Raw genomic sequence first — 24,531 nt, 5'->3', positions numbered from 1 at the left:
CCCACCAAATCGGTGTGTATTGAGTCAGCAAATATGTTTCTAAGATATAATGAAGTTCATAATATAATCTGATATTAATTTGTGTTATACAAAAATGAAAAACTAATTGCAAAACACCCTTAAAAGAATCTGAACAAATTACTAGAATTCTATTTTTGTAGAAAACAGAACCTAGGATTGAAAAAGATATAATTTGTGAAAGCTTTTTGAGAAAAAAAGAAGGGAGAATGATTGAATATTTCTATATATTCTTGGAGTTAATTCTGTCTTTAAATAGGTAGAACAACAATATAAGCGTGCAAAGTGCTTGTGCACCAACTAAATGCTCCACTAGAGCTCTACAGCCCACTCCAAGCGCACGTGCCCGAATGTGATGGGTGCACTAGGGTACTAGACTTGGCAAAATGGATAAAAATTCGTTAATCCGAACCACATCCGACCCATTTTAAACGACTTATAATTATCCGTTTGCTAAACGAGTTGAACATGGTTTTTCATTTTCATATCCGCCCCCTTAACGGGTTGGGTCGGGTTTATCCAGCGGATATCCGCTAACCCGCTTACAATATTAACTGAGGAAAGCCCAACCCAACAAGCTACAACCCAAACCCTTTAACCCAGCTAGCTGCCAGGCGCCAACCTAGTGAGCCCACCGCCCAAGTGCTCACACGACCCACATGCCCCGCTCAGCACCTCACTGCCTCAGGCCCTCAGCCTCTCCCACAGTCCCACTCCCAAGTCCCTGGCTCCCAGACCAACCCGATAGGCGATAGCCCCAACCCCAATTCAATTCGAGCCCTAGAATCACAGATTCACAAGCCTCTGAATCTGATCAGCCAGACAACCAGTAGCTGGAGCCTGGAGTTTATTGCCAGAGAGTGCCACAGCCGCTGCCCTATTCGATTCTTCACCGTGACAATTGACGAGCCGCGGCCCGTGAGCATCTCTGTTCAAACTTCAAAGAGCCAGCACGACGAGACGAGAGAGTGAGATATGGAGACCCTTCGGCCTTCTATTCTTCTTCTGGCCTTCATGAGTTCATCGTGAACCCCTTGGGCTTCGAACCAGCAGGGCTGCAGGAGCTTTTGCTACACAAACACAGCTATAGAATACCCTTCGTAAGTATTATTCTTCTTCTTCTTCAGTTCTTCTACAGATCTAATAAATCTGTCATTCAGTTCTGGCATTCAGTTCTAATAAATTTGGCATTCGTTTGATTAGCACTTGCAGATTTATTCATAAAAGCTTTGGGGTTTCTCAGCTTGAGGGGGAGTCTTGCTGGTTATTTTTGGTCATTTAGCATGTGATACTGCTACGTTAGTAGGATATTGTGGTCATTGTTATGTACTTGATATATATCATAAATAGAGCCTAGCGGGTAAGACCTAACATTATGATTAGATCATCTGAGGAAAGGAAGGGAGGAAAGTGAAAAATGAATTCAGATTATAGAATTTTTTTTTCATAAATTATTTGCTACCCAGGAAAGAAAAATCATCCACTCTAGGCTATTGTAGGTCTAGTTATCTTTGGGTGTATTTGTTTGACAAGATTGGACTAGTGTATAGATTGGATTAGCCAAGCTACATGTTTTGCCTTTATTTTAAGAGAAGCTGTGGTTGATTTTTATTTTTATGAAGAACTAGATGATTGTAAATTTTTTTCTCTCTTAAAATATATTTCAGGATTCTTAAAGTTGAAAATATGAAAGAAAAAAGTTGATAATGTGAAGATTAAAATGAAAATATTTAATCCTATTTCTTAATTTTTGCAATGCATTACAAGGATTCAGGAAAAAAAATGTCTCAATCGATAGCGAATCCAATTGATCAAAATGATGAAATGGGTGAAGAAGAAGTTCAACTGCCAGATTCATCAAACATAGAACTCACAAATGAAACAACTCCACAGGTAAAAAGAGCTAGGGAAAAAACATCTAGTATTTGGACAGATTTTGAGTTGATTGAAAGTGGAGATAAACAATATGTCCAATGTAAGTATTGTCCTAAGAAATATCTCTACCATAGTAAGAACTCTGAGACATCAAACTTACATTGTCATAAAAAAAAATTCATGGGAAAGAAAAATAATGATCTGAAACAAATGCTATTGAGTCAAGGTGATGGAAAGTTGTCTTTGCATACACGAAAACTTGATCAAGCTGTATGACGTAGGAAGTTGGCAATGGCAATTGTGAGACACAATTAGCCCTCTTCTTTTGTTGAGTATGAAGGAATTCATGAATGGGCTTTAGAATTAAATCCATAGACAAAATTTGTGACAAGAAATACTGCAAAAGCTGATGTTATGAGGGTTTTTTTCAAGGAAAAAGAGCATATTCGTGAACTTTTGTTGAATAATTCGAGTAGAATTTCTCTTACTTCGGACTTATAGACTTCATTAAATACTGATGGCTATTTATGTCTAACTGCACATTTTGTGGATAAAAATTGGAAGCTTCAGAAGAAAGTGTTGAGTTTTTCAAGCATGCCTCCTCCACACACTGGTCTAGCACTTAGTAACAAAGTCATCGACTTATTGGTGAATTGGGGTATAGACAAGAAGCTATTTTCCATAACATTAGACAATGCAACATTGGGTGATGATGTTTTTTTAAGGAATGTAGCTAGTCAAATGCAAGGCAAATTTGACAAATATTGGTCAGATTATAGTAAAATTTTGGCAATGGCTGTTATTTTGGATCCTTGTTTTAAGATACAATTTGTATTCCCTTCGGCTTCTAAGAAAATGCCTTCCTTTGAAGCAACTACTAGTCATGATCGTGGTCATATGACACTTATTGCAACATCAGTTGATGTGACACTAAAAGTAAGATGTTTTTTTAAGTACACATTTTATTTTACTTTTATTATACATCTATAAAATTTTTATATTTCTATTGTTATATACTTGTTTTTAGGGTTTTAAAGCTTTTGCTAAGGAAGATGAAGAAGCTCCAATGTCAGAACTAGAAATGTTTTTTAAAAAGCGGATGGTAGATTGTGATAAAGAATTGGATATTTTGGACTTTTGGAGGAGTCATGAATATAGGTATCCGATTCTTTCTCGAATGGCAAGAGATATCTTACCAATTCCAATATCAACTGTTGCATCGGAATCAGCATTTAGTATTGGAGGAAAAGTGATAAATATGTCACGTAGTTCTATTACGCCTAATAATGTTGAAACTATCATTTTAACTCGTGATTGACTGTATAGTCGAGGAGGTGTGCTTATTTAATTATATTTCTATGTTATTATAATTACTATGTATTCTGCAATATTTATTTATTCTTCTATCTTTTGAATTTTGAATGCAGTTGAAGATTTTGTAGATAAGGAAGAACTTGCTGAAGATATTGCTCAAGTTGAAATAGCAAGTCGTACCTCATCTAGTGTATCATCTTGCTCTGTTTGACTTTATTTGAATATTACTACACTAGCGCAGGCTGCATTACTACACTAGCACAGGCTGCGCAGCTAGTGCTTCTATTTATCTTTAAAAATTATGTAGTCAATAAATTATTGTTTATTTGTTGTTTTAACTTGTAGTGTTGAATAAATTATTTGTAAATTTTTTTTTTTCAGTTTGATAACTTGTAACTTTTGAGATGTTAATTAATAAGTTCAATTTATGTTATTCGATTCATTACTTCAATTATATTTTGAATTCTTTCAGGATAGGCACATGAGGAGAAGAAGATGAAAGCTTTGATGTCACAAATGAAAGCATTTCAATTAATTCAAGGCATTCAAATGATTTTGAAGTTATTTGAAGGATGGGTTGAGATTTTTTTAGTTTATTGATAGTTTTATTTTGAGAGATTCACACGATTTGAAAATAGTTGTATTTAAAGAAACTCACATACTTTAAGAATAGTTATAATGTTTAGATTTTAGAGTCACACGAGTCACACGGTTTGAATTTCTATTTTGAGTTGGATTGGGATTAATATATTATGTTTTATTGCTTGCAATTTTACTTACATGAACGAGAAGTTATTAATTAGTATAAATGATTGAATGATTGATATAGTTACTAAAAAAGTTAATACACAAACTAATCGCAAGTTATCGTATACAATTTAAATTATTATGACAAAAAATAAATTATTAATAAAATTATATTTGAGAATGGCGGATTATCCCCCCATCCGCCATGAATTATCTGACCCGAAACCGCCTAATCCGCCACTTAAACGAGTCGAATATGGATTATGATTTTTTCACCCGATAATCCGCCTTATCCGCCACGGATAAACTGACCCGATCCGCTTTGCCAGGTCTATAGGGTACACACTAGCACTATCTCTTAACCAACTTTAAGAAATTATTTCATCTTATTATTTATTAATGACTTTTCCTTTTTCACTCTTTCTTAATGTGGGACAAACCCACATAACTTTAAATGCTTAATGGAAGATTTTGAAAACTCATAAAATCGATTATTTTAGAAAATATTTCAACAGGGTGGGAGCATGATTTTTTTTTTTTTTCAAATGTCTTATAATTCTTAAGAATATGGATTCTCTGTATTTAACACCCTGTGCGGTCTGCTTTAGGGTTTTACTAAGTACTTCCTGCATGGTTAAATGATAATTGGCTTTACCTTATTAGGCGAGAACTGCTTTAGGTTGAATTCCCCATTCCTCATGGGTTAGTACGCCATGCCTTCATTTCTACCGCAAACTCATCACTAATTCCAAATAAAAACGATTTAGCTTTAGGTGAATGGAACAACCAACAAATTCTCTTTAACTTCTTTTGGTAAGCATGATGTGCATGTGGCATGTACTTTGGAAAATGGCAAGCAAGATCCTTCTGCTTTTTTTTTAAATGAAATGTGGTAAGAAAGAATATATTAGAACAGAGGGAAAAAAGTAGAAGAGCAAGCCTCACAGCTTAGCAAGAACAGATTACAAAAACAAAATGCCCGAACCAGCTAGATTCATGTCAAACAGTACACGATGGAACAGTAGACAGAATTTTCTAAGAAAACTGCTGATTTTCTAGTTTTCCAAATGTAATAAATAGTGTAGCTGCTGATTTTCTAGTTTTCCATATGTAATAAATAGTGGTCTCCCAACTTTCCTTTTTTAGCAACAGTAGCAGCAAGGCATTTTCCAAGAGCGTCCGCCCATATTTAATTTCATCATGCCAAGTTGAGGGCCTTCTTTCAAAGCCAACAGATGAGATAACCCTGCTGCAGAGATTGTTAATGAGAGACCAAATGAAAAGCAGATGGTCTCTGGTCTCTTCTGAATTGTTGCTAAAAACAGTGACATGTATTCTCAAAGCTTCTGCAGGAATTCACTCATGGATTAGAGCCTGTCAAGAGCAGCAAGCTAGCGTATAAAGCAAATATGGGGACAAAAAACAGATGGAGCAGTAGAAATGATGAGGTTCGAGGCAGAAGAAAGAGAGAAATTCCTTTAGCAAATTCAAATTTTGTTTTCAATTTACAAAACAAAAATCTAAATAAAATATTTTTCAAATTTTTTTCTTAAAAGAGATGAAAAATAAAAATTAAGTACTTTAAAGAGTCCTGAGATTCATATACAGCAACAGAAATGTGCTCACCAGTTATTCTTTCAATTTCTAAATGCTACAAAGCATTTATATGCAAAACAATTCAATGACAATAACATACCATCAAATGCCTCAATTACAAGCCAGAAAGCATTACATAACATTCTGATGATTTAGATAAAATTTCACTTGATTTTTTAGCCTGTTAAAACACTGACTGAAAGTACCAGGACCCCGTGATTTCATATAATAGCTACATAACAAAATGTATGATCTCACAAATTTTCCAACCTCACCATTGAAAAGTGCTGCAAAATGATACATTCAATTTCTAAATGCTACAAAGCATTTATATGCAAAACAATTCAATGACATATACATACCATCAAATGCCTCAATTACAAGCCAGAAAGCATTACATAACTTTCTGATGATTTAGATAAAATTTCACTTGATTTTTTAACCTGTTAAAATACTCACTGAAAGTACCAGGACCCCGCGATTTCCTATAATAGCTACATAACAAAATGTATGATCTCACAAATTTTCCAACCTCACCTCTCCTCGTATGATCTGAACAAATTTATGCCACTGGTATATGCAATCCATCATCATCGTGGCAAGCTTCTGGATTGGTCTGCCAGTGCACAGCCTCAAGGGCCTGCGTACAAGCACTAGAGAATCCCTTCAATGCCTGGAATACATTAGGGAGGCTCGTTTGAAGGTTATTCAGTGTCATGGTGCGGCTAAGCTGGATTGAGTTCAGATACTTTGATTTCTCACCATTCAACAGCTTCTTCAAGGCCTCGGTTTTGGTCCGTTTAACTGACAATGGATGCCTGGGGCTTAAGCTTGGTCCTGTATCGCCAGCAGTAGAGTTCCCTTCTAGCTTTATCTCCATCTCAGCTAGTGAGTCCAACTCCTTCTGTAATTTCTTCTCAAGCTTATCACATTTCTTCTCCAGGTTATATTCATCCAACTGCTGCAACACTATGGACTGGACAGCAGATAAAAGGCTCTTAATGGCTTCTGAGGTGACCTGTGAAAGAGCCAACCAACTCATTAAAGGGGGAACATCCCAACATGTAATTTAATCTATGTGAATTACTGAAGTGAAAAAAGAGAAAAAAACACTCAAATCAAAAATCATTTCAAGGTTCAAAAATAAAAAATGTCACCAAATATTGATAATATTGACCTTGTCTATTTCTTCCCAAAAAGTCAACCCACTTATCTGACAAGGACAGACATGTTGTACAAAAAAAAAAAAAAAATAACAATGCCATCAACCCTATACATGGAGAACTATCCTGTAGACACCTTCCTGTTTCATTTCTTCATGAATGCAAACTCACAGAAGCATGAGACAACAAAGAATCAAAATTCCATTACTTCCTTGCCGTCCCCCTCCTGTGCCCAAATTTCCAGCTTTGCAACAAACACCAGTAGTAGATAGGAAACAGCAAGATCCAAGAGTTCATAAATGCATACATGGCAAGTATGCACCCAAATTTCCAGCATTTTGCAACAAACCCACCATTACTAACGAGCTGAATTCACCCCAACCGAGCAGTTTACAAATGAGCTGAATAGAAAATTGTATTGAGGATACACTAGAGACCAACCTACAATGTTGACTGTTCGCAGATAGCACCCATAAAAGCAATCCAAATATCCTTGCTTCAATAATAAGCCTTTTAGGACATACGAAATTTGCATTTAGTAATGGTGGGCTTGTTGCAAAATGCTGAATAGAGACAAACCCACCATTACTAACGAGCTGAATTCACCCCCACCGAGCAGTTTACAAATGAGCTGAATAGAAAATTGTATCGAGGATACAATAGAGACCAACCTACATAGTTGACTGTTCGCAGATAGCACCCATAAAAGCAATCCAAATATCCTTGCTTCAATAATAAGCCTTTTAGGACATAAGAAATTTGCATTTACGTAATTCCTGAAGGGTATTTGGAGAAAGAATGTATGCAAAGAGTACAAAAAAGAAAAGAAAGAAGATTATGGGTTTTCCCATTTGCCAACAGGTGTTTAAAAAGGGAACACACACTCACACCCACACACACACACACACACACACACTCACACCCACTCACTCACACCCACACACATTTGTTGAATATTTCTGTCGCAATGAATCCAAAAATAGCAATCAATTTTGGTAGGGTTATGCCTACAAATTTAAATTTATAGTTTCTGTTGACACGCAGTGATTTTAATCTTCCGATCAAAAAAATAAATAGTACAAAGAACATTCATAGAAAAAATGTAGACGAGAGATTTTACGTGGTTCAGAAAGATTGCCTACGTCCACAGAGCGTGCACTTAGAGAAAAATCCACTATGAAACGATGGCAGTATAAGATCTAATCAGACTCTCCCCGATCCCAGATCCCTTGTACACCCCTTCACTTGTCAAACCAATGAAGAAAAAATCTTCCTAGAGAGAAAGCCCCTCTAGCTCTCCTTACACAAAATGACAAGCAATACTCTCTTTTTCCCATGACTTACAAACATATATATGACACCACACAACCGTTGGATTTAGAGACGATCCAATAGTTGTGATAAAAGCCACAATAAATAAAAGAAAAAAAAAAACATATTTTTTAACAATCTCCACCTTGGCTTTTAATTAAAGCCAAGCACAACATTCCATCCCCACGCTCTTGGATGCTCTGTCAACAATCAACAAGAGACTACAATAACTAAGTCCAGATAGAGCTTGAACTTAGCTAATGTAACAGGCTTCGTGAGCATATCTGCAGCATTTCCATCTGTGTGGATCTTCAATAACGGGAACTTACCACTTTCAACCCAACCTCAAACTGCATGGTACCGCACGTCAATATGCTTCGTGCGAGAGTGGTAGACCTAATTCCTTGCCAAGTGGATCGCACTCTGACTATCACAGAATACGTGTAACCTATCTTGCATAACACCAAGTTCCTAAATCAGTCCAGTTAACCACAAAGCCTCCTTACCTGCCTCTACCAAAGCTATGTATTCAGCTTCTGTAGTAGACAAAGTTGTAGTAGGTTGCAACATAGCCTTCCAACTAATGGAACCACCAACCAATGTAAAAATAAAGCCAAAAGTAGACCTCCTGTTACCCAAATCACCTGCATAATCGGAGTCCACATAACCCTGAACATTACAATCATCATTACTTTCAAACAAGATACCATAATCAGAAGTGTCACGCAAATATCTGAAAATCCATTTCACCACATTCCAATGGATTCTACCTAGATTAGCCATATATTTGCTTACCAAACTAACTGCAAATGACAAGTCTGGTCTACTACATACCACAGCATACATCAGACTCCCTATTGCACTGGCATAAGGCACACTAGCCATATCCACCTTATCCTCATCAGTAGAGAGACACAGTTTAGCAAACAACTAAAAATGAGCAGCTAGAGATGTACTTACCGGTTTCGCCTTATCCATATTAAACCTTTCTAACACCTTCTCAATATACTTACCCTGTGACAACCACAACTTTTTTTGTTGTCTGCCCCTCCTGATTTCCATGTCAAGGATCCTTTTAGCTACACCAAGATCCTTCCTCTCAAACTCATCCTATAACCTGGCTTTCAACACATTCAACTCATTAGTACTATTAGAGGCAATCAACATGTCATCCACATATAGCATAAGGATCACATATACACCACTGTTAAGCAATCTAAAGTAAACACAACTGTCATAACTGCTTCTAACATACCCAATCCTCAACATATAAGAATCAAACCTCTTATACTATTGCCTAGGGGATTACTTTAAACCATAAAGAGACCTATTCAACTTACATACCAGGCGTTCTTTACCTTGTTCCACAAACCCCTCCGGTTGCTCCATAAAGATATCTTCCTCCAACTCACCATGAAGGAAAGTTGTCTTTACATCCACCTATTCCAGATCTAAATCATGCATGGCAACCAATGCTAAAAAGGATCTAATAGAAGCATGCTTAACAACAGGAGAAAATTTTCATTATAATCTATACCTTCTTCCTGTTTGTATCCTTTTGCTACTAAACTAGTCTTATATTTTATCCCTTCTGATTCTGAAGTAGGTTCTTTCTTTCTAAAAACCCACTTACAACCAAGCAGCTTCCTGTCCTTGGGCTTCTGAACCAACACCCAAGTGTTATTCTTATGAAGAGACTCCATCTCCTCAATCATGGCTCCAAGCCAACTATCTCGTTCAGAACTCTGAACTGCTTCCTGAAAATCAGAAGGATCTCCACAAATAGTAATTAGAGCAAATGCAACTAAGTCCTCAAACTCATACCTAATTGGAGGCTTAACATTCCTCCTTTCTCTGCCAGTGGTTAACCCTGTAGGCTTATGTCTATCAACTGTCTGAGGAATTTCCTGAGGAATTGTAGCCTGTCTCGCTGTATCCTATGCAACAGAATCAACAAAAGTAGTCTGAGTATTACCCATACCTGAATTCTGAATACTACCCAGCTCCACTTAAATAGGTACTCCCGCTGAATTAGACTATATCTTCTTATCAGCATTCTCCTTCAACATGACTTCCTCATCGAAGACCACATCCCTGCTAATGACCACCTTTCGTGTCATAGGGTCCCATAACCGGTATCCCTTCACTCCTTGGAAACCAAGAAAGACGCACAGTTTGGACTTAAGAGTCCAACTTTGATCTTTCTTATTCCTGCACATGCACATACAATGGACAACCAAATATTCTCAACACAGAGTAATCTACTGGCTTACCTGTCCATACCTCCTCGAGAATCTTTGTGTCAATAGTTGCAGAAGGAGACCCGTTTACCATGTAGCATGTCATACTCAATGCTTCTGCCCAGAATGACTTAGGAAGATTAGCCTGAATCCTCATACATCTTGCCCTCTCTAGTAATTTTCTGTTCATCCTTTCAGCCACCCCATTCTGCCATGGCCCATGTGGAATTGTATAGTGCCTACTGATTCCCTCTTCCTTACATAAGTCAATTAACTGGTCGTTTTTGTACTCCAGTCCATTATCATATCTCAGAAACTTCACTTGTTTTCCTGTTTGTTTCTCTACCTGAGTTTTCCATTCCCTAAACTTATTGAATACCTCACTCATGTGCTTCAAAAAATACACCCAGACTTTCCTGGAAAAGTCATCAATAAATGAGACAAAATAAATAGCACCACTGTGAGATTGTACCTGTACTGGACCTCATACATCTGAATTAATGTACTCCAGCACCTCCTTGCTCATATGTTTTCCTGTTCTGAAACTCAACCTGCATTGTTTACCAAACAAATAGTATTTACAGAACTTAAGCTTACAACAAGAATTACCTCCCAGTAAGTTCTGCCTGTGCAGCTTTGCAAACCACGCTCACTCATGTGACCCAGCCTCATATGCCACAGAGTAGTATCATTGGTATTTGTATCTGAAGAGGTATTAGCTACAGCTCCACCTATCACTGTGCTACCCACCAGAGTGTCCAAATTGCTACTCAGATGACCCTTCATTACTACCAGTGAACCTCTAGCCACTTTTAGCACACCATCCCTAACTGAAAAAGAGAAACCATTATTGTCCAAAGAACCCAAGGAACAGATTCTTTTTCAGATCTGGAACATGCCTCACATCCCTGATGTTTCTAACCACACCATCAAACATCCTGATTCTGACCGTTCCAATACCAAGAATACCACAGGAAGCATCATTACCCATCAACACCGTCCCTCCAGAGATTGGTTCATAGGAATCAAACCAGTCCCTGTATGGACACATATGATATGAGCACGCCGAATCCAAAGTCCAGGTATCGGTTAAGTAACTAGAACCTATAGTAACAGTCAAAAGATCCCCATCAAAAACTGATGAACTGCTCTCCACTACAATAGCCTGCTCAGTCTTCTTCCTGTTCTCTTCCTTTAAATCTCTTTTCTTCCTTAGACAGTCCTTCTTCATATGCCCTTCTTTCCCACAATAAAAACAACCACTCCTCCAGTTCCCATTCTTACCCCTGGACTTGGATCGAGAATACCCTCGATTCCAATTACCCCTGCTAGAACTCCTACCCCGCTGTTGGCTAGACTCAACCTTAGCCACCAACCCTTCTCCATGTCCTGGATAATCTGGTTTGTGAAAATTCTCACTCCGGAATGGCAGTAGTCACCTCATCAACTGTAAGAGTCTCCTTACCTAGCAGTAGTGTGGTTTTCAAAGTATCAAGTGAACTGGGAAGCGAATACAACATAATCAGTGCTTTATCTTCCTCCTTAATTTTTACCTCAATACTCAACAACTACGTGATTATTTTGTTGAAATAATTGAGGTGGTCTCTGACTTCTGTGCCCTCAGTCATCCTCAACTGATACAACTATTTCTTCAAATACATCAATTAACTAAGGATTTGGACATATAAATATTCTTTAATTTTTTTCAAAGCTCAGCTGGTGATGTTTCATTCAACACACTATATTTAATTTCTGGAGCTAAACTTAAGCAAATGGCACTTATGCTTTCATTTCCAGCTCCTCCCACTGATCATCTAACATGGTCTCTGGCTTCTTGTCTTTCTCATACAATGCTTTAATCAGTCCCTATTGGACCAACACATCCTTCACAATGCTCTGCCACAAACTGAAATTATTTTTTCCATTAAAAGGCTCCACCTCGAACTTAGCAGTCAAAGTACTTGCCATTTAAAACAAAAAAATTCCTCTGACGTCAGTGCTCCACGAGGAGGATCCGCGCCTCGACCCGGTTGCTGACTCGCGCCTTGACCCGGTGGGTTCCGCTTGGATCCGACCCGCAACCTAGCCTCTTGACCTGCATGTCAACCCGTTGCGTTCCGTACCCGACCCAATTCTGAATCCGGGTCTGTCACCCAATTTTGGCACTGTTCATCATGTTCTTCATTTATGAAAATTTTTTTTTTCCTTTCAAAATTTTTTTTTCACACCTTCAATTAAAAAATGATCCTCCTTCAATTGAAAAAATTCCAAAACAATTTTACAGCACTTGATCTAAATCCGCGTACCTCAATCCGATTTTTCAATTGAAAAATTCCAGAATAATTTTCCGGCACCTGATCTGAATCTACATACTTCAATCTGATCTGAACAAATCACTCTGATCTTGAGCACTCCCACGGAAAAACTATCCAAAAATTTTCTTTTGATCTAATCTAATCTATCAGATCTGCACCCAATCGAAACCGTGCTCTGATAACACTTGTTGACGCGCAACGATTTTAATCTTCCGATCAACAAAATATATAGTACAAAGAACATTCACAGAAAAAGGATAGACGAGAGATTTTACGTGGTTCGGCAAGATTGTCTACGTCCATGGAGCGTGCACCTGGAGAAAAATCCACTATGAAACAATGGCAGTACAAGATCTGATCAGATTCTCCCCGATCCCAAATCCCCTGTACACCCCTTCACCTATCAAACCAGTGAAGAAAAAAACTTCCTAGAGAGAAAGCCCCCTCTAGCTCTCCTTGCACAAAATGACAAGCAATCCTCTCTTTTTCCCACGACTTACAAACATATATATGACACCACACAACCGTTGGATTTAGAAACGATCCAATGGTTGTGATAAAAGCCACAATAAATAAAATAAAATAAAAACATATTTTTTAATAGTTTCCTTGTAACAACAATTATCATATTTAAACTACAGATAACACCTAATAAAATGGCCAATCTAGATTAATAATAGAAGTGACGTCCAAAATAAGATGAGCTAAAGCCCACCTTGGCCTTTGCACTTGCACAATGCAAACATGCTGAGTGCTCATTGCTCAACTTAAGTGACACAATGAACGATTAGTAGGTCAATATTCATGCCACACGTGTGCATATTTGTATGCAACAATGCAAGCGCTAACTTATGGAGTGTAAGTGGACTATCCATGAATAGGCAATAGGACCGAAAGCTACAAGGTGCAGGAAGCACACTTATTAGAACATATTTCTTTCTAAAACTTTCCAACATGGGTCAACCTTAATATTCACATCTTCTAAATTGCTGTCTATTGCATCGGAATACCCCAAAGAAAGGTCTATTAATTTTGAAATGTCTTAACATTACTCCACCAATTTTCAAAAAACATGAAATTTTTTGTAAAAGCTTAGGAATTTGGCGCATAAGCAATGGTGTATAATGACTTGAACCACTGCTTAATGAAATCAAATCAAGGTTCATCAAGTACTTGGTAAATGTATCTTTGAACCAATTACTTGAATGATTATCAGAAAAATAACTTGACGTAGAAATTTCCAATAATTTGGGATATGTTTTAAAATCCAACACATGGATTGATTTTGATGTATCCTATTTCACGAGTGCTCTAGAGTTGAGCCATTAATTCATAAAGGTGGCACCAACCTTCGACACTCATATAGGTAGATTTAACTTAATGCCCCTGTAATTCAAGCACTGTTAAGTCTAATGCGAGCATACAACTCAACATTATCCTTATCATTATAGGTACAAAATTAACCTTAGGATATGTACAATCCAGAAATTCAACCACTTCAAATGATGTACTTTGCTCATTAAATTCAAGAATTTTACATCATAAGTTTGAGTTAAGTTTCAATCATTGATGGTGAATAGAAACGGGCTTAAGACCCTTCCCTTTAGGAATCTTAAAGACTAAGTCCTCTGTAAATACTTCTGCAAAAGGATCCTAAAAAGTCTATTTTTATTAATCCATGAGTAAGTAATTAACTGACATAACTACGTCTTAATCCAATATGTCAAGCTTCTTCATTATAGACGTCACTATGAGATTTAGACAACATAATGGTTATAAAATCATAGGTTTTGGTTGCATTAGAATTCCGATTGATATATTTCTAAGCCATTTTGCTTATTTATTACAAGAAACTAATACCACTAGCCTAGAAACCATAACTGAGTCTACCATATAAGTTTGTTTCTTAGAGCGCCAACATATGGATTCCCAACAAAGGGGTGGAAATCCTTTCACTTGTAGATATACAATCATTATGATCTGTCACCCAACTAGCATAGCGTGAACTGTTGTAAAACTTAAGGGTCACAACAAGCTTAAATGTTTTAATATTTGTTACACGAGATTGTTGTGATCCTTAAGTTTAGAAGGGTTTACACTTCACAAAGAACTCAAAAATGATCTAGCGTGACTTGGATTTGCCAATTGCTCGCCGAAAAGATCCTCAAACATGTACTTAATAGTCCTTAGTTGCTTAACCTATTGCTTATTATATTTCATTTCTTCACCTTCCTAGTCCCACACATTCTTTGCCTTGTCCATCTCCTATGTTTCCATCCCATCCTCACATGTTGAAGTGCTCGCTAACATTGGCTGGAAGCATACAATGGATGCAGAAATGGATGCCTTGACCACTCAAGGGGGCATGGGACATGGTGGGTCTTCCTCCTGGTAAGGAGTTGGTTTGGTGTCGTTGGTCCTACACCATCAAATATATTTGCTCTACGGAACGAATTAAGGCTTAGTTGGTTCCCAAGGGGTACTCCTAAACATAGGATGTTGATTATTTGAAGACCTCTCTTATTGTTCAAGTAAATTCTATTCGTGTATTGATCTCATTGGCAACTAATTTCGATTGGCCCTTATACCATATGAATGCAAAGAATGCCTTTTGTATGGAGATTTACATGAAAGGTATATATGCAACCTCCTAGGTGTGTTGCTCAAAGGGAGGAGCGTCTTAAGTAGTTTGCTCGAGCTTGGTTTGACAAATTCAGCATGGTGGTCTCTACACTCAATTTTATCCGGTCTAATATAATCATTTAGTCTTATTCCGCAAAAAGGAGATAGGTGTGGTACTTTTAGTAGTTTAATTGATGATGTCATCATCATGAGAGTGGGATTACACATGTCAAGAAGTGGCTTCAAGCAACATTTAAATCAAAGACTAGGGTGTTCTATATTACTTTATTGGTAGTGATATTGTATTTTCTTTTAGATAACAAAGGAAGGTATATTAGATTAAGAAAGAGAAGTTACAACCTAAGGGGACAAGAGGTCCACCTGTAAAAATAAAAAAAATAGAAAATAATAATAATAATAATAATAATAATAATAATAATTATTATTATTATTATTATTATAAGATGAAAATTAAAAAATAACAAATAAAAAATAGTAGTAAAAAATAACCGAAAAGTACTCCTAACCAAGAAGACCCATTTCCAATCCTTTTCCATCATAATTCACCAAGCACTTTAAATTTGCAAGCTCCCTCTAACCTTTATTCGCTTTGCACTTACCCCCATCAAAGCACACTTCAATTCCACTAGCATCACACATTTTTAAATCCAATTTATCCATTATATCTTGGGCTTCTAAGTACTTCCTAGCAATCACCTCTATTGATGTCAGTAAAATTCCATCATTGCACTACAGCTTATTATCCAACTCATCGTTCTCAAAAATAAGAACTCCCTCCAATCCTTCCACCAGGGCAAGATGTACATATGATAGATCTTACAGAACATCACATGAATCAAAAACATATCCATATTGTTCCCGAATCTCATCCAACAGCAAAACCACCACCATCACAATCCAAACTTGCACATCATCACTATCATTATCTAAAAAATCTCCCCAGCCTCCTTTCCTTTGCCAACTCCATCTCTTGCTATTTCCTTTATACTAGCAAGCGTATCTTCGACTTTTGGATTTCTAGGGAATAAATTAGGAAATTCTATTTTTTGAATAAAATCTAAAATTACTATTTTAGAATCTGGTAGTTTCAGTTTCCTGTTTTCTAGCCTAGAGATCTGTTGATTTGATTTGCTGATTTTGTGGCCTTCCTTTACTATTTATCTTGTAATCGTGTATCTTGAAATTCAATAAGAATGGCTATTCTTCTTCTAAAAAATCCTTCATGGTATTAGAGCCTCGTGCTCTTTTTCTATTTTGTTCTTCCTTCTGATGATGTCGTATAAGTCGGCGATGACCGGCACCCAAAGAAATCCTACCAGCTCTTCCAATACTTCCGAAACCATTCCGCCCAATCCCACTATTCCTCCCAAGTCTATATCTGTTGATTACTATTCCAAGAATTCAGCCCTTTATCCCATGGTTACAAAACTAAATGAGCACTACTATCTTGAGTGGGCTAAGTCCGTAAAATTGGCGATCAATGGTAGAGGCAAAATAAGGCATTTGGCTAGCAAAATATCGAAACCTACTACTGGTGACCCTAATCTAAAAAATGGCAGTCTGAAAATTCTCTTATTATTGCTTGGCTCATCAATTCCATGGAACCTGCCATTGGAAAATCTCACCTATTTCTTCCCACTGCTAACTACATCTCGAAGGCTGTTCGAGATCTCTATTCGGACCTCGAGAATTCTTCTCAAATATTTGAGTTGAAAACTCGACTCTAGAGATCCAAGCAGAATGATCGCGATGTTACTACTTATTACAACGAATTGGTAACGTTATGGTAGGAACTTGATTAGTTTAATGATGATGTTTGGGAGAATTCGAACGACCATGCTCGCCACAAGAAGAGAGAGGAAAACGACAAGGTTTACATGTTTTTAGCCGACCTTAATCGGAGTTTGGACGAGGTCCGAGGCCGCATTCTTGGCAGGAAGCCATTGCTCTCTATTCGGGAAGTTTTTTCTTAAGTTAGACGTGAGAAGTCAAGGAGAAAAATCATGTTGCGCAACACCCTAGTTTCAACTCGGAACCTGAGAGCTCTGCTCTTGTGTCAAGAGGTGTTGATTATGACAACGACGGGCGTAAGAAATTGTGGTGCGAGCATTGCAAAAAACAGTGGCATACGAAGGAGATAGGTTGGAAGCTTCATGGTACACCAGCTAAATGGAAGCCAAAATCCAAACATGACAGTCACACCTACCAAGCCACTGCTAAAGAGACTCAGAAGCCTTCTACGAACTCAGATGCAGTCCCTTTTGCCAAAGAGCAATTAGAGCACCTATACAAATTGTTTCAATCTCCAAAACTGTCCTTAACCCAGTCATGTTCTTTGGTACAGAAGAGTAAATCTCTTGTTACTGGGTTTTTAGGTGTTATTCCTAATTCTATTCATTCTTGGATAATTGATTCTGGCACAACTGATCATATGACTAGCTGCTCCAAATTGTTCTCATCCTATAGTCCGTGTGCAGGCAATAAAAAGGTCAAAATTGCATATGGTTCACTCTCAGTAATTGTCAGGATAGGAACTATCAAACTCACTTCGTTGTTAACTCTTCATGATGTGCTCCACGTTCCAAATTTATCTTGCAATTTGCTGTCCATCAATAAAATTACCTCTGATCATCAATGTCAAGCTAATTTCTACTCTTCTTATTGTGAGTTTCAGGAATTGACCACGGGGAGGATGATTGGCAGTGCTAAGGAAAAAGATGGACTCTATTATTTTGACGATGGACCTAACTCGAGTAGACAATGTCAAAGTACTTGCTTAAATTCTATTTCTGTTTTCAAAGATAATGATATCATGTTATGGGATTATAGGTTAGGCCATCCTAGTTTTCAATATTTAAAATACTTGTTTCCCAATTTATTTCAGAATAAAAGTCCATCTTCTTTTCAATGTGAAGTTCGTCAATTTGCTATCCATCATCGTGCATCCTTTTCCACCCAACCCTACAAACCAACTACATCATTTACTATGATTTATAGTGATATCTAGAGCCCATGTAGAATGTCTATGTATTCTGGCAAAAAAATGGTTTGTGACCTTTATTGATGATCACACGAGATTAAGTTGGGTTTATTTGATAAAGGAAAAATGTGAAGTGGAAACATTTTTTTAAAATTTTTACACCATGGTACAAACACAATTTCAAAAAAATATTCAGATATTGCGGAGTGATAATGGTCGAGAATATTTCAAAAACATTTTGGGCCAATTTTTTCTTGAAAAAGGAATTGTTCATCAAAGCTCTTGTGTCAACACTCCGCAACAAAATGGTTTGGCTAAAAGAAAAAACAAACACTTATTGGAAGTAGCTCGGACATTGCTTATTACCAATCAAGTACCTAAATATCTTTGGGGTGAAGCCATTCCTACTGTTGCATATCTCATAAATAGAACGCCTAATAAGGTTTTAAGCTTTGAAACACGTTTTGATGTTTTTCATAAGTTTTATCCAACAAATCGGTTGTCTTCTTTTTTACCACTAAAGATATTTGACTGTACTGCTTTTGTTCATATTCATAGTCATAATCGAGGAAAACTTGAACCCCGAGCCACAAAATGTGTGTTTGTTGGTTATGCTCCCACTCAAAAGGGGTATAAATGTTTTGAACCCATTTCCAAAAATATGTTTGTTACCATGGATGTTACATTGTTTGAATTAAATCCCTATTTTACGCCTCATCTGCAGGGAGGGAACCAAAACAAAGATTCAGCTGTGTTTCATGATTTTTTTCCAAACTGAAGACTTGCAAAATGATCCTTCTCCAACTTTGATTATTCGACCTGAAAACCCAAGCTTTATTATACCGGGAGAAAGTGAGTCGAGTTTTCTAGATACTGAGAATGCAAGTCCTCCTACAGCGCCATCTCATGATGTTCATGATCCTATAATGACTAACAAAGGAGAAATAGAAAAAAAAAATACCACAGCATTGGTACCATTTGACATTGTCTACTCGAGATAGGGGACAACTCGAAAGAAAGGGTCTTCCAATCCTTTACACTATCCAGAATCAGTAAACCCTCCAGGTAATGTCCTCACCGAGCCTTTACCTCATGTTCAGTCCATTTCATCTTCGAGTTCTGAGTCCTCTAGTTCTGAACCTGAGTTTGGTTCCAATCTTGAGTTCGATGATTTTGAACTTCCCATTGCTGTTCAGAAGAGTGTGAGGTCTTGCACCCAACATCCTTTGTCCAATTATGTGTCATATGAAAATCACTCACCTGTTTTTCGTGCTTTTATCTCACAATTGTCGTGTATGGAGATTCCTAATACTGTGCAGGATGCTCTAAAAATTCCTGAGTGGAAGGAGGCTGTCTTCGAGGAGATGAAAGATCTTTGTTAGCTTTGGTGCAATCCCAAGAGGGGGGTTCAATGGGTATTTAAAAAATTTATCCCCTAGGTTCAATGAAATCCTTGGGTGGTTTACCTAAGGTGAGGAGGACGTAGGCGGGTATAGCCGAACCTCGTAAAATCTTGGTGTCTTTCTCTTCCCTAAATATCTTTAATTTTCTGCATATATAAATTGCGTGGATGTTTACTAAATTGCTAGAAATTAATTTGTTATGGGGAATTGCGGAAACCTTAAAGGGAGTACGTTGATTGATAAATATCAAAGTTTGCAAAAACCTTAAAGGGAGTACGTTGATTGATAAATATCAAAGTTTGCGGAAACCTTAAAGGAATACATTGATTGATAAATATCAAAGCTTATTAACTTATTGATTAAATTAAAAGTAACTTATTTGATATCAAAATCTGAATTTTGGAAGCTTGCTGAAATTTCTATTTTGTTTCATATTGTGAAATCAAGCTTACCTTGTTGATTGGATTGACATATTCAAAAGGATTGTTGGTTGGACTTGTGAGGTTGCAAATCAATATCATTGTAATTGTGTGATTGCTGAATATTAATTTGTTGGGTTAACTCTTAACTAAAGGAACACATAAAACAAAGGGGTTTCAAAGAAAATTTTAAAAACCCAGTTCACCACCCCCCCCCCCCCCTTTTCTTGGGAATACACCTTACTTCTCACCATCATCCTTATTAAAATTTTATTCATAGGCACCCTGGTTAAGTCCTTTTTCTTCCAAAACCTTGCAAATCTCAATACCAATCTCCATTGACTTTAGAGATTTACAAACCTTACTAAACCTGGGCAAAGAACATTGTTTTCCACAACTTGCTGGTTTACTACTGCTACTGTTTCTACCTTAAAGGTCCAATCATCACTAAGGATCACCCCAACATCTGGATCACTCCCTTTACAATTTGTTTGCCTCACAGTTTATCTTCTAACCACTTCATACCAACCTCCCTCTTCGCAACCTGAGAACTCCCCTCCAAGTACCTCAACCAGCCCCCTGTTGTTTTGATAACTTGCAGTCTTCTAAGCTGCAGCTCTTTCTGTTTGAATGGCCAATTTTGAGTTCCAAACTTAACAGACCTAACCACCCACTTTTTATGAGCCTCTAAAATCCAATCCCTTTTTGTAACATTACAGAGCTTGACAGAAAAAAATAAAGCTCATACATCACTCCTGGTATTGGGTTTCTTGGCTTGACCATCATATTGACCAACCCTTTGGACTTGATTATTAGAGATGCCATTCCCATTAAAACCTTCTTGTTGAGCCAGTCTGCAGCACAAATTGTCTTATAGAACACCCAAAGCGCAATATATATTCATATATACATATACATATACACATACACAGCTCGCGCTTGTTCCTCCAGCCCTACACTATGTTTGATTTGCAGAATCAGGGAGAATCAAATTCAGACTCTGATCCCCATTCCAATGTCTGGTTTACAAAAATGAAGCCGAAGCACATTCGAGCTGCAATACTAATTCCCCAATCATGGAATGGTGAATCCACCTCTTATTACTGGTAGAAATTACAATCCATTCTTGACTCTCTTTTTTCAAAGATAACTATAATTCTCATTAAATAGTAAATTCCAAAAAAAACATTGTTAACAAAAACAACAATACAATAAATAGTAGTAGTAATAATAATTATACTTGTAATTACAGCAATAAAAACATTAAATTAATAATAAAAAGTAACAATTGTAACAATAAGAATATCAATAACAACAATGACGACAAAAACAATAATAACGACAATAATAACAATAATAGCAATAATAAAAACTCTAATAACAACAACAATAACAATAATTTAGAATAACAACAACAATAATAATAGAAAGAATAATATCAACAACACTGCCATTAAATTAATAATAATAATAATAATAATTTTTATGATATTTTTTCTTTTTTCTTGTATCTTTTAAGGACGATTTCTTATGCTCCTTGAACTTCTTCCTCTTTGAATAACTCTTCTCTTTCTATCAAAATAATAACGTTTCATAAATGTAAAAAAGTGTATTAAAATTCAAAAGTATTATGATCTAGAACCTTGATTCCCTAAACAAGTCACAGGGATGCTCATTCTTTTCTTGCAATGCCTCAAAAGTGCACTTACGAGAGGTTTCTAGTATCAAAATCAAGACTCATGTTCAGGGATGCACACTACGCAAACACATGCGAATTGGTGAGGGTCATCCTCAGACACAAGATCAATAACCAGTAGGAGTGTTCATGGTTCAGGCAACCAAACTGAACTGCTGAGTACCAAACTCAACCCAGGGTATCAGTTCAGTGATTTCTTGAACTGAACTGAGCCAAACCAAACCAAACTCATTGATTAGCCTCTAACAGACAATGCAGTTCAGTTGTCTGATCCAAACTGATTCTCAAGATGTCAAAAAAAAGGTCTTTGCATGGGTTTTGATATAGTGTGCGTGATGTAGGACAAGAAGAAAGACATTAGGTAGATCCTTGCTGGAGAATAATTAAGAAGAGTAGGGTTAAGGAATTGTTAAGTTAGTTATTTAATAAGTGTTTTCAGTATTAATTAGAATAGGATTATGTGTATTTGAGAGTTGTTTGTAATATTTGTGCAAGTATGGGTTTGTTTGTAATGTGATGTAGTTTTAGGGGTTTATGTGTAATTTCATGTCAAGAGGCTTTCTTATAAATAGTGTGAAAGTCATGTTGTGGTCAGTTGTTGATGAGTTTGAATTGGAATTCAATCTGAGTTTTCCCCTGGTGTCTCGCTCCTCCCTTTCCCTTTCTTCCTCTCCTAATTTCTCCATGGTTGCAGAACCTTGATGCTGCCCCTGCATCAGCGTCCAGTCACACTTTATTTCTGCAGACCAATCACTTAAAAACAGTCATGTGTACTATTTTGCAATTTTAGGATATTATATATATATATATATATATATATATTGTTATATGATTATATATATCATATATATTATAAATAAATACTCATACAGATTCGGTTCGGCCTGTTCGGGTAACCATTGGTTCATGACAATTAAAAACTAGAACCAAACCGATAACTAAAAAATCAGAGGATGAACCAAACCCAAACTGGAAACACAGTTAATCAAAATTCAGTTTGGTTCGGGAGGTTCAGGTCGGATTATCAGCTCAGTTCAGATTGGTTTAAAAATATTTTTTAAATCCTTAATGAGTAGGTAATCTGTTTGTCGGCAGTAACCTGATACCCTAGAAAAGTAAGAAACAAATTGTGGTTGCACAGTCAAGTGCTGATTCTGCGTATGTAAGAAACAAATTGTGATACTCTGCTGCCAGCCTAATTTGTGAGCCAACTATTAAGTTATTAAAATTACACATTATCATTGTCAATGACACACAATCTGTAAACACATTTTATCATCTGTAGTTTCTTGTTCTACTCTATAAAGTTACTAATTTTTATATCCCTAAACCATAGTACATTACTCAATCCCTGTAGCTAGCCCTGCGGAATGTCTTCAGATGTGCTTAAACTACCACGCACAGGACTTGGATCAAGAGTGTTAATTCCAGACTTCATCATAAGGCATCCAATTATCCTCAGCCAATGCCCCAAGATTAGAAAGCTTACTGCATATTTCCACTAAAAATTGTCTAAACAAAGATTCTAAGGTGAATATTCCAAAAGCAGCCTCTCATACCCAAGGACTTAAATTTCGGTCAAAATGTTGAAATTTCAGTCATTTCGACCGAAATTTCGAATTTCGAGGGGTCCCAAAAGGAAATTGAGAGATAGATTTGGTTTTGAAAAAATTTGACCGAAATTTTGAGCTTTTGGCAAATTTCGTCTGTTCTTCCGAAATTTTCTGAAAATCATGTGGAAAAAAAAAATTTGGAGGGAGGAATTTCAGCGCTGTTCTGAGTATTCTCAGATTTTATTTTGCTTTTCCCACGTGATTGTGCACGTTGTGCAACCCGTGAGTGTATACAGAGAAAAGCAAAAATCTCGCAGAGATACTCTGCAGATCCATCATTCAACCCAATAATTCCACCGCTACCACTACACAAATTATTGGTATAAATTAACATCATGCAGCATTCGGATACATACCTCAGACTCTCAAAGCCTTCTTCTTCTTTCATCTTCAAACTTAAAAAAAAAAAAACCCTAGATTCGAAATTTTCTGCTGCCTCCTGCCTCCACCTTCGAAGTTCGAACTCCGAAAAGCCCTAGCCTTCAGATCCCCTCTTGCTCTGAGCCTTCGAGCCCCTGCCTCTAGCCTTCGGCTTCACCCTCCACCTCCATCATTGTCGCACACTCACAGTCGCAGCTAGCAGCAAGAACTCCAGCCTGCAATCATCCTTTTTGCTGAGGCTCTTGCAGAGCTGCAAGCAAGAAACCGAGAGAAGAGAGACAAGAGACGAGAGTCGAGAGTCCACTGTCGCCCCTCCCTCCACGAGCAGTAGCCAGCACCACAAAATAAAAGGGCTGAAAACTAAAGGCAATTTGTGGTTTATGTTTTAAATAACATGTTTTAAGTTTTTTTATTTACTCAAAATCTCCCTTGCCCCCAATATATTTACGACAATGCCCTCCTCTCCCATTTACGGTATTTACCCCTTAATCAGTTAATGTTACTACTTTGCTAGTATAGTAAATAATAAGTTAGTATAGTAAATAATAAGTTAATAACTAGTAAATTTAGTAACTAAATAAAATTAGAATAATTTACTATTGTTGTCTTATTATAGTATAAATTAATAAATTATTTCATTTATTTAAATATATTTATTTTAAAATTTTATTACTTAATAATAATTTTGTAAAAATTATCATTAATTTTGTAATTTTAATTTAACAATTTAATATATCTCTTAGTTATTAATTTATCTTTATTTAGCATCTAAATATTTTTATTTTAAAATTGTAGAGTAACATCCAAATAATTTTTT

At 36.7% G+C, this 24,531-nt stretch overlaps 2 protein-coding genes across 9 annotated transcripts in view; one reads left to right on the top strand and one right to left on the bottom strand.

The window, feature by feature from the left end:
• Positions 1–642: 642 nt before the first annotated feature.
• Positions 643–3,977, top strand: LOC131160058 (zinc finger BED domain-containing protein DAYSLEEPER-like). Of its 7 annotated transcripts, XR_009137915.1 has the most exons (5): positions 657–1,118; positions 2,458–2,829; positions 2,921–3,051; positions 3,321–3,380; positions 3,680–3,977. XR_009137915.1 is itself a non-coding variant. In XM_058115371.1 (4 exons), exons 2-4 carry the CDS (start codon positions 2,488–2,490, stop codon positions 3,322–3,324), a joined length of 477 nt encoding a protein of 158 aa, XP_057971354.1. In that variant the 5' UTR covers positions 657–1,118; positions 2,458–2,487; the 3' UTR covers positions 3,325–3,640. The 7 variants fall into 7 exon arrangements, 3 of the variants coding, with proteins under 3 accessions (XP_057971354.1, XP_057971353.1, XP_057971352.1); XR_009137917.1 differs by lacking the exon at positions 3,680–3,977 and having other exon boundaries at positions 643–1,118; positions 2,775–2,829; positions 3,321–3,640; XR_009137916.1 differs by lacking the exon at positions 3,680–3,977 and having other exon boundaries at positions 2,765–2,829; positions 3,321–3,640.
• A 1,822-nt stretch (positions 3,978–5,799) lies between these two features.
• Positions 5,800–24,531, bottom strand: part of LOC131160056 (protein ALTERED PHOSPHATE STARVATION RESPONSE 1) — a 37,691-nt gene continuing 18,959 nt past the window's right edge. For both annotated transcript variants that reach the window (XM_058115367.1, XM_058115368.1), the window contains one exon: positions 5,800–6,568. In XM_058115367.1, coding sequence (XP_057971350.1) covers positions 6,113–6,568 — 456 coding nt within the window. In that variant the 3' untranslated portion in view covers positions 5,800–6,112. The remainder of the gene's footprint in view (positions 6,569–24,531) is intronic.

This window comes from Malania oleifera, chromosome 7 (assembly GCF_029873635.1).
Source record: "Malania oleifera isolate guangnan ecotype guangnan chromosome 7, ASM2987363v1, whole genome shotgun sequence".
Lineage (NCBI taxonomy): Eukaryota > Viridiplantae > Streptophyta > Magnoliopsida > Santalales > Ximeniaceae > Malania > Malania oleifera.
The sequence above is the reverse complement of the archived record's forward strand: the minus strand, read 5'-3'. Positions and strand labels throughout refer to the sequence as shown.

What these genes read in the sequence shown, in the direction of transcription:
- LOC131160058 (XM_058115369.1), top strand. Translation starts at nt 2,488, where the DNA reads ATGCCTCCTCCACACACTGGTCTAGCACTTAGTAACAAAGTCATCGAC. An exon ending in CAGTTGATGTGACACTAAAA is followed by an intron (nt 2,830 to 2,920) that starts GTAAGATGTTTT and finishes ACTTGTTTTTAG; the next exon opens with GGTTTTAAAGCTTTTGCTAA.